The sequence below is a fragment of the Dromiciops gliroides genome, chromosome 6 (assembly GCF_019393635.1).
Source record: "Dromiciops gliroides isolate mDroGli1 chromosome 6, mDroGli1.pri, whole genome shotgun sequence".
Lineage (NCBI taxonomy): Eukaryota > Metazoa > Chordata > Mammalia > Microbiotheria > Microbiotheriidae > Dromiciops > Dromiciops gliroides.
In genome coordinates, this window is record NC_057866.1 from 139,108,042 (window position 1) to 139,121,131 (window position 13,090).

Sequence of the window (13,090 nt, forward strand, 5' to 3'; positions counted from 1 at the left end):
AATTTGCCTATTTGAAAATTGAATCCATTGCTCCTAGTTCAGTCCCTCGGGACAAAATGGACCAAATCAAATCCCTCTGTATGTGACAGTCATTCAGATATTTGGAGCCACTCTCATCACCCCCTATATTTGTCTTCTCAAAGCTCAATATCTTCAATTCCTTCATTTGGTCCTTATCCCGGGGCTCTGGATGCTCTCCTTGCTGTCAATATCCTTACTAAAAATGACTTATTTATTCCTGATGTAATCTGATAGAAACAGAAATGTGGCAGGGCCTAATGCCATAACATTTTATGTTACTTCAGGGGTTGGTTCCCCTTGAGAAAAGGGCATACTCAAATTCTGATCTGCTTTTGTTTTTTTTTTGCTTACCTGTGCAAACATGAAAATAGTTTACCATTTTCAGATTAAGAATCCCAGTGCAAGGTAGACAGTTAATGCAGCTATTTGAAAGCTTTTCCTGCCCACCTTGTCTAATTAATGGGTGTCAGCGTGTTTCTTTTGCCTTGGTAAAGAAAGTGGTCTTGTGTGATAGTGAGATTTGGCTCCTGGTGATATGTGGAGTGGTCATTAAGTATGTGAAATAGTACATGGGAAGAGGAAGGGAGAATGAGGTACAAAAAGTGGAAGTCAGACACTGCTAAAAGAGAACTTGTTTTACTTGATTATACTTATTTGATATAAGAGAGGACTTTTAGTTTTTGGAGAGGAAGTTGTGGGGGAAATGAGTGGGTAGAGATAGTGATTGAAAAAAAGGTGAAGAAAGAAAAGAAAGAAAAGAAAGAAAATAGTATCAATGATACATTTAAAAATACACTGAACAGAGCAAAAGGAAGTTCAGAAGGGGACATAAATAATCAGGGAAGTTTTGTTATTATTGTGTTAAATCTAATATATGTATACTTTAAAACAATGTCATAGAAATTAATAATTTCATAGGCAATTGTGTAGGGAAATATTTGATAAACTTATAATAGCATACCACCACTTCCCCTCACCCCCAAGAAGGAGGGAGATAGAAAGAGTGAAGTGAATGGAGTATGTGAGGTAGATATTGAATACAATGTAAGGAAGGAAGGGCTACAAGGTATGGATAATCAGAATCAATTCTGTAATAAAAAAGTAGGGTGTCTTGAGAGTTGATTTAGTACTGGACTCCTGGGGAGTTGGTTCTAGAGTGAGTCAGAGGTGGGCAATCCTTGATTTTATAGCCAGCAAAGTTGATTTGAGGTCCTGGGTCCTATGCTGTGATATAACCATGGAAAACTGGAAACTGATTACTAGGTCCTGGCAGACATAAATATCTGATTGGCATAGCTCTAAGCCCCCAGTAATGTGTCTGCAGGAAAAGACAGTGGTCAGGGAGAAGGCAAAACACCTAAATGTTTGGGTCCATGTCATCATGCAGGATCATTCATGGTACCAATACAAAAGCCTGTCTACCATCACTTAATTTTTTTTTCTTAAATCAATATGCCTTTCTGTTTTTTTTTTATCACTTTTGTGTTCCAGTATTCTCCTTTACTCCTTCCCCCAACATACCTCAGCAAGCCATCTCTTACAACACAGACTAAAAAGAGAAACAAACAAAAGATATAGTTTAGTAATTCTAAGCAACACAGTGAAAAAGTGTGATGTATTTCAAATCTCTTGTTCTTATCAGATGCTAGACTACCAAAACTGAACATCAAAGTGCTTCATTTTATTTAATTTTTTATTTAATTTATTTCTTTATTTATTTTTGGTGAGGCAATTGGGGTTAAGTGACTTGCCCAGGGTCACACAGCTAGTAAGTGTCAAGTGTCTGAGGCCATTTGAACTCAGGTCCTCCAGAATCCAGGGCTGGTGCTCTATCCACTGCGCCACCTAGCTGCCCCAAAGTGCTTCATTTTAAAAGTTGCTCCTATCAAATCTCACTAATTAAAATCAATCCACAAGGAGCTATCCAACGTTCCTAAAACATGGGTTTAAGAAGTCATTCAGGGGCGGCTAGGTGGCGCAGCGGATAAAGCACTGGCCATAAATTCAGGAGTACCTGAGTTCAAATCCGGCCTCAGACACTTGACACTTACTAGCTGTGTGACTGTAGGCAAGTCACTTAACCCCCATTGCCCTGCAAAAAAACCCCAAGAAACAAACAAACAAAAACAATGCATAAGAAGTCATTCAGACATACCCTTAAAGATTGGTAGCTTAAAGTAAACAGAGACAGCTACCAGCTTAAGTACAGCATTAACAGTGAAGTGCTGTTCTCTTCTATGAAAACAAAAACAAATAATATTTATTTAAAAGCTTATTGTAAGGGGGCAGCTAGGTGGCGCAGTGGATAAAGCACTGGCCTTGGATTCAGGAGGACCTGAGTTCAAATCCGGCCTCAGACACTTGACACTTAACTAGCTGTGTGACCCTGGGCAAGTCACTTAACCCTCATTGCCCTGCAAAAATTAAAAACAAAAAACAAACAAACAAAAAGCTTATTGTAAGATCTCAGAATGGGAATGAAACCATTTATTGTCTAATTTCATCAGCTATTCTGTCCCTGGATATTCAAGAGTGGTCAGGTTTTGCAAAAAAAATGGTTTAAATTCCTGTGTTCTTATTTAGTAGGGAAAGAGTTGGGGGGGGGATTAAGTAAAAGGAATAATTTTAATCATTAATATATTCACATAGAGAAACAGGAATGTTATAGGTTGTGCCCTTCTGGAGTTATAAGATGAATTATTGTGCCCCAATCACAAGAAGGGAGACATCATTCTCTCTTCTACCAGACATTCAAAGCATTTTTAAAGCAGTCTTTTGATTATCCAGTCAGACTAAAAATTAATAATTCATTCTATCTTTTCTTACTCTGTAGGTGCTTTTATTCAGTGTCTCGGAAAGAAGCAACTGAAATGCTAGAAAAGAACCCTTCTTCGGGAAATATGATCCTGAGGCCTGGTAGTGACAATAGGAACTATTCCATTACCATCAGACAGGAGATAGAGTATGTTGAATTTACAAAGTTTATCTAATATTTAATAGGAATTCTGTCACTAAGAATGCAGAGTTCTATGGTTCATATGATTTTATTTAATACTCAATATGGAGGGGAAGTGTTTTAAAAAACACATGGCAGACTAAAGACTGGTTAGGTGAATACCTGCTATTATAGGAAAGAACAATTAGCAAATATACTAACTTGAGTCCAATTTATATTTCTCTTATCAAAAAATGTTTTAAAGTAAAATGTAATTTAAAGTGATCATTCAAAACTTAAAATGAACTTTGTTCATAAGTGTTTTTGAATATCTGTTTTTCACAGCAGTAATCTAAGGCTCTACTGTCAAAAGTATAAAATGAAATGGCTAATGATTATTCGTCAGAATAAAAGCATAAACATAGCTTTGAATCCAGAATTTGCTAATTGTTTCACCTTTCTGTGGGCACTAGCCACTATATCTTTGGGTCATAAAACACATATGTAAATAGAGAAGAGAATAGTGGACTAAAGGTACAGACATAAACAGTGAATCAATCAAGAACATGGCATCAAAATAATAACAACCGCCCCCCCCCCAGCAAAATATGAGACAGGGTGAAAATACTGACATGTGTGATTTTATGATGACTATGAGCTGAAACAGAGGAGTTTCATAATATCAGAATTAAGATTTCCCCTACATTCTAGACAGTAATATTGAAAAATGTTGAGAATGCTGGTCAAGCCATTTGAGGAGCATTGCATCCATTGTGCATAATGTACCTATTGTGGTTTTTTTTTTTCTGTTTTTTTTTGATCAAATGAATTGACCTGATCACTTACATTACACCTTGACAATTTTACATTTCCTTCTTTTCAGTTTTTCTCTTCATAACTCACAGGTTATGAAGAGTATAATATGTTACCATAAGCTATCATTTGGGGGTAGGAAGGTCCAGATCAGTCATTTCATTAGTGTTGCCAAAACTCCCTTCTCCAAGTTATTAGAAGCTCCTTTGCTCCTCATTGTCTTATTTGCCTGAGGCGCTGTTAGTTAGATGTCATGTCCATGGTTACATAGACAATCAGACAGGATTTGAACGCAGTTCTTCCTGATTACAAGTTCAGCTCTTTAACCACTACATCACAATGCCTCTCAGGTAAGTAAGCTGTATCAAGCAAGTTGTTCAGTCATTCAGTTATGTCTCTTTGTGACCCCATGGATGTCAGCATGTCAGTGCTGTCCATGGGGTTTTCTTAGCAAAGATACTGGAGAGATTTGCCATTTCCTTCTCCTCTGGTTTAAGGCAAGCAGAGGTTAAGTAACTTGCCTAGGGTCACCCAGATTTGAACTGTGTCTTCCTGGCTCCAGGGCCAGTGCTCTATTCCCTGAGCCACATAGCTGCTCTCCATATCAAGCAAGATTCACCCAAAATTTAATTTGTGGTTTAGTCTGTCAACAAAAAATAAATAAAAGTTTTCAAATGGACACATGTTCTGTAATTTTCAGTGGACTTTAATTATATAGACAAATATTATAGACAGAGATGTCACTGCATATTGGACATTGATGGAGTTCACAGAACACCTCCCTACTTTATGTATGCTTTGAGGATCTTGATCCCTTGATTTTTAGAGTTATAGAAACTCAGACTGGGCATAGTTAAGGGACTTGAACAAAGGCAAACAGCTTGTTAGGGGCAGATCTGAGATCTGGAAAAAATCTCTTGAAACCAGTGCTTTCCATTACATTATTCTTCCTCCTGTATTCAAAGACTTAAAAAGTGAATGCTATAGTTTAGCAACAAAACGATAAAAGTGGAACCAATTCAAGTCAGGACATTATGGAATTGGAAGCAGCATGACACTTTTTTTGTTAATGCCAGTAAAAATGTGTATTTAAACAGCCTCTTATTTATTATTAATTTCTTAATTTATAAATTAAGAAGTGGATAGAAAGGCAGGAAGACCTTCATATTCAATTCCTACATCTGATACACATTGGCTAAATGACCCTGGATAAGTCACTAAGACTTCAAGTTACCAAGAAAGTGATGACCCTACAGGGTTTTTATATAAATGAAATCTCTGGTGTAGTCTCTGACCCTATTCTCAATTATTGAACTGTTATAACCTTGGGTTTACTTTAATATTGTATAAATCAATGGGGAAACATTTAGAAAGTAAGCATAAATGGGTATTGTGAAGAGATATCAGGGTTACGTATAAAGTTTCTCAAAAATAAATGTTAAGCTGCTAAATAGCTGTTAGACATTGTTGAATCTTTTTCTGTAAAGGTCTTGAAGTTAAAATTTGTCTGATTGGGCAGCTAGGTGGCACAGTGGATAAAGCACCAGCCCTGGATTGAGGAGGACCTGAGTTCAAATCCAGCCTCAGACACTTGACGCTTACTAGCTGTGTGACCCTGGGCAAATCACTTAACCCTCATTGCACCGCCCCCCCCCCCCAAAAAAAATTTCTCTGATCTCAGTTTACTTATTTACTTCCTTTGTGACTTTGGACCATTTTTTAGCCTCTCTAGACCTTATCTAAAAAATGAAAGCTTTGGAAGAGGTGATTGCAAAGTCCTTTTCTAGCTCTAAATTCTGTGATCTCATGAGATGATTTAATTATGATCCTCCTATAATTTGAGAATAGACTTGTCAAGTCATGTTTCTAGCCCTGTTGTTCTCTGATGATCATTAATGGTTGTTGTTTTTTCATTTTAGTGGACTGTTTAGAATTTTCTAGATCTTTTTTTGTTTGTTTTGTTTTGTTTTGTTTTTAGTGAGACAATTGGGGTTAAGTGACTTGCCCAGGGTCACACGGTTAGTGTTAAGTGTCTAAAGCCGGATTTGAACTCAGGTACTCCTGACTTCAGGGCTGGTGTTCTATCCACTGCGCCACCTAGCTGCCCTAGAATTTTATAGATCTTAATGATATCTGTAGCCTAGAGAGTACACCTACCTGCCAATGATTTTGGCAAAGATGACATTTTTGTGATGATGGATTTTCTCTGATCCATGCATGCTATCTTGTCCACTTCCCTTGGTAATCAGTGGAACATGTTTTCCAGATAGTTCATTGGGGTGAGAAATCCTACAGTCTGTGATAGTGAAAGAGATATAAGTCGTCACCCTTTCTGGGACTGACCCTATAGCCTTTGCCTCAGAATCACCATGCGGACAAAACAAACTAACCAGACAAACATAGAACAGACACTGAAAGTTGATTTAAAAGGACTAAACAAATATTTAGCCCAAGAGGCACACAAAGCTAAGCTCTAAGCACCATTCAGTCACTTGAAAGAGTTTCAGTGAAGCAATAAGTAGTGATTATCAGTAAATGTCATTAAGAAGAGTATTTTTCCTACCTGGGCTTTAGAAAATAAAATAGATTAATTAGATATAAAATGGAGATGATCTATAACTTTCAACTTTTATTTAAAGAAAAGAAAAAATGCAAGACAAGCAAAATCTTGGGCCTATAGATATTTTATTTTCATAATTAATTTTTATTTTTAAAAATTATCAAGTTTTTATTTTCTCCTTTCCACCCTCTTAACAAAAACAAAAGAGAAACAAACCCCTTCTAACAAATATGCTTTGTAAATGAACTCCCACATTGGTCTTGTCTCATTCTGAATATTTAGTGTGTCACCTCTCTGTATGGAGGTGGGCAACATACTTCATCATCAGCCCTTTGGAATCATGGTTAATCATTGTATTTATAGTTTTTAAGTCTTTCATAATTGTTCATTTTTACCATATTATCATTATTGTAAAAATTATTCTTTTGGTTTTTCTCACTTCAATCTGCATCAGTTCATTTATTCATTTATTTCCTAATTGATGGATACCTACCTAATTTCCAGTTCTTTGACACTGTAAAAAGAATTGCTATAAATCTTTGCACTATATTGTAAAGAATTAATTGTTATTTGAGGTTTTTATGCCTCAGTGCGCACTGGCCTGGGGCTCCGCAAACTGCACAGTGCTCCGCCCACTGGTTGTAGCCGTTGCCATGGTGCTGGCACCTCAAGTCATCACCACTTGCCACACCTACATAGGGCTGACAAAATTATAATGATTGGAAGCCTAGTGAGGGCAGTCATATGACTGTCAGAGCAGCCAGTCAATTGGCTGGGGGCTGTGTGGGGCTTCTGGGAAGGGGGAGGAGAATTCACCATTCTGGCTGGAAGCTGGAAGGTGACAGGAGCTCTGCTGTGTATTCTCAGCTGATTCCTGGATGGTGGTATTTTTCAGGTTGTATAATTTCCCTTTCCCCATGTGTGTGTGTGTGTGTGTGTGTGTGTGTGTGTGTCTGTCTATCTGTCTGTGAACACAAAGCAGTCTAAGGCATATTCTAAAGAGGGAAGAAATGCATGTAATTGAGGAAATCAGGAATTTAATACTCAAGTTTAGGTCTTCTGACTTCCAATCCAATTTTCTTCAGATTTCTTCCTTCCTCCCTCCCTCCCTTCCTTCTTTACTTCCTTTCTTCCTCCCTCCTTCCCTCCCTTCTTTCCTTCCTTCCTTCCTTCCTTCCTTCCTTCCTTCCTTCCTTCCTTCCTTCCTTCCTTCCTTCCTTCCTTCCTTCCTTCCTTCCTTCCTTCCTTCCTTCCTTCCTTCCTTCCTTCCTTCCTTCCTTCTTTCCTCACCTCTCCCATTCCCTCCCCTTTCCTTCCCTTCCCTCTTTATGAAAAGTTTTGTTGATGCTTTGTATTTATATCACACTAATTTCTGAACGTATCCTTACCCAGTAAGCCTTTCTTTGTTAAAGAAAAAAAAATCAGCCCAAATCAATCAATATATAAACAGCATTGGTAACATTCTACACTAATAATTTTCCACCTCTCCAGCAGAATGAGAGGCATACATCTTCTAATCTCTTCTGGGATCAAGCTTGGACATTATAATTACAGAGTTCAGTTTTGTTTCGTTGTTCTTTCCCTTTACATGGTTGTAAACATTGTATATATTGCTTTTCTGGTTCTTCTTAATTTATTCATTAGTTTATTTAAAAATTTTCCCCTTTTTAAAAAGTTCCTCACATTTGTTGTTTCTTACAGTGTAAAATATCAACATCTTTCCATTCTGCTATGCTGCCTCCTCTAAGCTTGTCGATCCAGACTGCACATTGAATTTTCCACATAGCTGAGCATTTTGACTGTGGATGTGGTTTTTGACCAAATGCAATTTTTAGAATACTGGCCTATCCAGTATGGTTCAGTGCCACATTCTTGAGTTACAGTTTACATTATATACACTTACATCATGTGAGAGAAATTGTTTTTCATCAATTCTACATTATGACACATACCAGGAAATTCCCTCAGTTTGACAAAGCTTTTGCTCTTGAAGAACAGATGAAGAATCCATAAAAGGAGTTAGTATCAAAGTTGAAAGATTAAGTTTTTTGTGAATTCCTAATTTGAATTAAATTGTAAATTCCTACTTTGAATTTTTAGTTTCATAAGTATCTGTATGACAATATTCTTTTTGTTTTTTTTTTTGGTGGGGCAATGAGGTTTAAGTGAATTGCCCAGGGTTATACAGCTAGTAAATGTGAAGTGTCTGAGGTCAGATTTGAACTCAGGTCCTCCTAAATTCAGGGCTGGTATTTTATCCTGTATGACAATATTCTTGGGGAAAATTCTATTCATTTTGAAGCAGGTTCACAGAGAGCTATCACAGAAGTAGGAAAATGGAATGATCCAATTAGAATATCCAGGTATCCAAGTTCCCATGTGCATTTTGATGATTTAGTTGTTTTATATTTCCAGAGGTTCTTGTATTTGTTATTCTTCACAGTGAACAAAGTAACTCTGAAGAATATGATTCTGAGAGTATCTGTGTCTCTTCCAAAGTGCCACAGCAGAGCTTTTAAAAAACAAGGGGCGGGGGGGGGGGACAGCTAGGTGTCACAGTGGATAGAGCACTGGCCCTGGATTCAGGAGGACCTGAGTTCAAATCCGACCTCAGTCACTTGACACTTACTAGCTGTGTGACCCTGGGCAAGTCACTTAACCCTCATTGCCTAGCAACCCGCCCCCCCCCCGAAAACAAACAAAAAACCAAAAACCAAAACAAACAAATGAACAAAAAACAAAACTCGGGGGAGGGGGGAGGGGGACAGCTAAGGCAGTGCAGTGGATAAAGCACTAGCCCTGGATTCAGGAGGACCTGAGTTCAAATTTGACCTCAGACACTTGACACTTACTAGCTGTGTGACCCTGGGCAAGTCACTGAACCCTCATTGCCTCGCAACCCCCCCCCCCAAACAAACAAAAATAAAACAAAACAAACGAACCAAAACCAAAACATGGAAGGGGGGGGGAATAGAAAGCACTGCCCCTGGATTCAGGAGGACCTGAGTTCAAATCCGACCTCAGACACTTGACACTTACTAGCTGTGTGACCCTGGGCAAGACACTTAACCCTCATTGCCCCTCAAAAAAAACAACACCCCCAAACCAAGCAAACACACACAATATTTCTGTCATTCTTATTGTATTTTCCTTATCTATGCTAGACAGAATCTAAATACTTAATAGTGAGGAATAGCAATGGCAGTGAATATCAGAATGCTAGGGTTGGAAGGGACCCGAGAGGTCATACTGAACCTAGTCCTCTCCTTTTATTCATGAGCAAACTGAGGCTCACACTCTTCAAATGATTTACCCAAGCAATGCATACCTAGGAAGGGGCAGAGTCGGGGCTCAAACTCAAGTCTTTTGTCTCTCTCAGTCCAATACTCTTCTTTCCAGCTGGATAGAAGAAAATTTAACTTACTCGATCTTATTGGGTTCCTGAGCACGAAGAATTTATTGTCAAGAGTTTGGCAGCAATCCAGTGTGAGGAAACACCTGTGTTGCCCACAAAACCAAATCTCTCTTATAGATAGATGGGACAAGAAAAGCAATTCAGTCATGTGAGTCAAAGAGTGTGTCTGGCAAAACAGGAGCAACAAAGAGCACATTGCTTATACTGAAGCAGCTGTAGGGAGGCAAAAATTCCACCTGTTAATCAATCATGAGTTTTTAGATTAGGGAGGGACAGCATCATTCTATGCCAGGATTAATAAAGTGACCCTTCTCTTGATGGAGGACAGCATTCTCACTGGCCCAATTCTAGGGTATGTGAATTCAAAAGATAAGAGGTTGGTCTCAAAACACAACTTCCTGTTTTATTTTTATCTTTCTTCTATAAATTGTTATTGGTGGTTAGCAAGTTACGATTTACCAACAGATTACATCTTCCTAAGAACTTGGGTCAAAGTCTTAGAACCAGTAAGAGGTAGGGTGGTGTAGTAGAAAGAGCATTGGCTTTAGAGTCAGAAGATCTGAACTTGAACCCTAACTTTGCTACTTATTACTCATGTGAGCTAGAGCAAGCTTCTTCACTTAGGGCCTCAGCTTCTTCATCTGGAAAATGAGGGGCTTGAGCTAGGTGATCTCTAAGTTCCCATCTAACTCTAAATCCTATGAGTCTCAGTGCCATACAAAGTAATTTACAGTGTGTGTGTGTGTGTGTGTGTGTGTTTCATTAAGATTTCAACCAGAGGGGGCAGCTAGGTGGCACAGTGGTTAAGGCACCAGCCCTGGATTCAGGAGGACCTGAGTTCAAATCTGGCCTCAGACGCTTGACACTGACTAGCTGTGTGACCCTGGGCAAGTCACTTAACCCTCATTGACCCACCCCCCCAAAAAAAAATTCAACCAGAAAATCTCAAGATAGCAAGTTGTACCTGCATCTTTTTTTATTCCAACTAATCCTTGAAAAAAGAATAATAGGGCTGAGGTGAGAGACAGGGTTACAATCAATAACTAGTGGAAGGAAATGTGGCTTCTCATGCCAACTACAACTGTGAATCTGAGTCCCAGTAATTTTTTTCCCCACTTACACAAAGTTGGAATTCAGAAATGGTAACCAGGCAGTTTTGTGCAACATTGTATTTATTGGGACTAGTGAAATTTTAAATGTTAACAGCAGGTACTAACGACTTCTTTCACTGTCAGTACAGCTATACATAGGCAAGGTTGGCCTTAGAAATAAAGTCATGTGTTTGGAGGAACACTGGGAAGCCCCTCCTTTTTTTCCCCCCAAATCTTCCCCAACATCCTATAATTGATGTCTGAATTGCCATTAAAGAATCATTATTTTGGGTTAGGCATTGTCCTGTGTTAAGTGTAACATAAAAATAATATCCTGGGTAAGGAGTTATTAATCAGAAATACTTTTATGTTAGGTCATTTCTGATATCCCCCAAGTTGATGGCTATATGAGAACAGGTGCTGATAGGCTGAGATCATGAGGTGCTATCTAGGATTGTGGTCAGAGTAGAATACCCTAAACCTCTAAAGTGGGGGAGAGGTTATGAATCAGGAATAAAGACACTGAAGTGAAATTTCATGTGTCATATGGTTTTGCTTAGGACAAGCCTTACTTATTGGGCAAGTCTAGAATTGGTATTTCTCTGAAACAAATAATCCTAAACAAATAATGAGGGTTAATTTTTCAACATTTGGGGCAAGGTTGGGGAAAGACATAACTTAAAAGGGAACAAAAAAAAAATACAAGACAGACACTAAATTCTCATCTCAGAGCTTCAGGGAGTACCTGTTGTTGTTCAGTCATGTCTGACAGTCAGTGACCCCATGGTCCAAGTATCCATGGGCCTTTTTGGGCAAAAATGTTGGAGTGGTTTGGAATTTCCTTCTCCAGTTTTATGCAAGCAGGAGTTAGGTGACTTGCCCAGGGTCACACAGCTAGTAAGTATCTAAGGTGACATTTGAACTCTGATCTTTCTGACTCTAGGCCCATTCACTGTGCTACCTAGTTGCCCTGAGATAGAACCTAGTTATTAGTAAATAGGACAACACTGAATATATTTTAAGATTCATCTACTGGATTTAGCTACCTCAGTACTGGTATGGTTCCTATTTGTTGTTATATTGATTGTTTTATTATTTTTCACATCGACAGGGTTGTGACCCATAGTTTAAGAAACTTATGGTTCCTGTTTGTTAAAATTTTCTGTATAACCAGGTATTGGTAGTGTCATGGGGAAAATAGGGTGGGGGTTTGGGTAGGGGTAGGGGTTTGGGGTCTTCTTTAAAGAATTACACCCTCTTGCACACAAAAGCAGTTAGAATAAGATAGTCGTTTATTTAGGGGCAAGGGAAGGGAAAGGAAGGGAAACCATGAAAGAAATCCTTGGACTTCTCATGGGGAGAAAGGCGTGGCACAGAGCATGGCTCTGAGATACCAATTTCCTTAAGCAGGAGACAGGCAGGTACTTTTATAGAGGACTGATGGGGGTGACCACCTGACTGTGGAAAGTTCCCTTAGTGAGGGAGGACCATCCCCCACTGGTGGTGGCTGGAGGAGTTGGGTGAGGAGTGGCTGCAGATCTCTCTAGCCATCTCTCTCCTCAGGGCACAAAGGAAGCAGCCACACCCAAATTCATCTCCCCAGGGGTAAGGGAGACTAGATTGAAGGGTGGGGGTCCCAGAGCTAGCTCAGTCCAATCTGGTTTCACTTATCTCTCTAGGTGTGTCTATTCTCTGGTTTAATTTCTCCAGGAGAAGGTTCTTTGATGTGCCCCAGAGAACTTTTGGGGTGCTATGGGCCCATAACAGTAGGAAAAGTCACAGGCATATTTACATAGGAATAGAGTATAAGGAGTTAAACTACCATAACCTAATCTGCTAAGTGAGTTAGTGGCACCTTTTTAAAGTTAAATGATTGTTTCTTCCTGCAAGGCTGTCTGGCCCGCCTTGATATTTCATTTTCTACATTCCACTTCCATTTATCTCCTATGCTGCTGTTAATCATGGCACAGAGGTGGCCCTGGATTCTTTCAGTCTGTATCAGGGTGGTGCAAGTTTTAGTCCGGCCTATCAATATAGAAAGCCTTTGAATGTGAACTCTAGATGGACAAGATGTAGAACTGTATTCCTATGTCCAAAGCTCATCGCTAAGAGCGTGGCTACCAGGGGATGGTTTTATTTCAGCCGTCCTAACCATCACAGTCCCAACAATTATTATCTTTAAACGTAATACTGACTACCTTGGTCAAATCACCTGAATTATTTACTCCTCATTTTCCCTATCTGTAAAAGGAACC

The 13,090-nt window shown here is 39.0% G+C and overlaps 1 protein-coding gene across 2 annotated transcripts in view; it reads left to right on the forward strand.

Moving 5' to 3' along the window:
• Nucleotides 1–13,090, forward strand: part of STAP1 (signal transducing adaptor family member 1) — a 57,459-nt gene that overhangs the window by 36,496 nt on the left and 7,873 nt on the right. For both annotated transcript variants that reach the window (XM_043970856.1, XM_043970857.1), the window contains exon 6: nucleotides 2,855–2,983. In XM_043970856.1, the coding sequence (XP_043826791.1) occupies nucleotides 2,855–2,983 (129 nt within the window). The remainder of the gene's footprint in view (nucleotides 1–2,854; nucleotides 2,984–13,090) is intronic.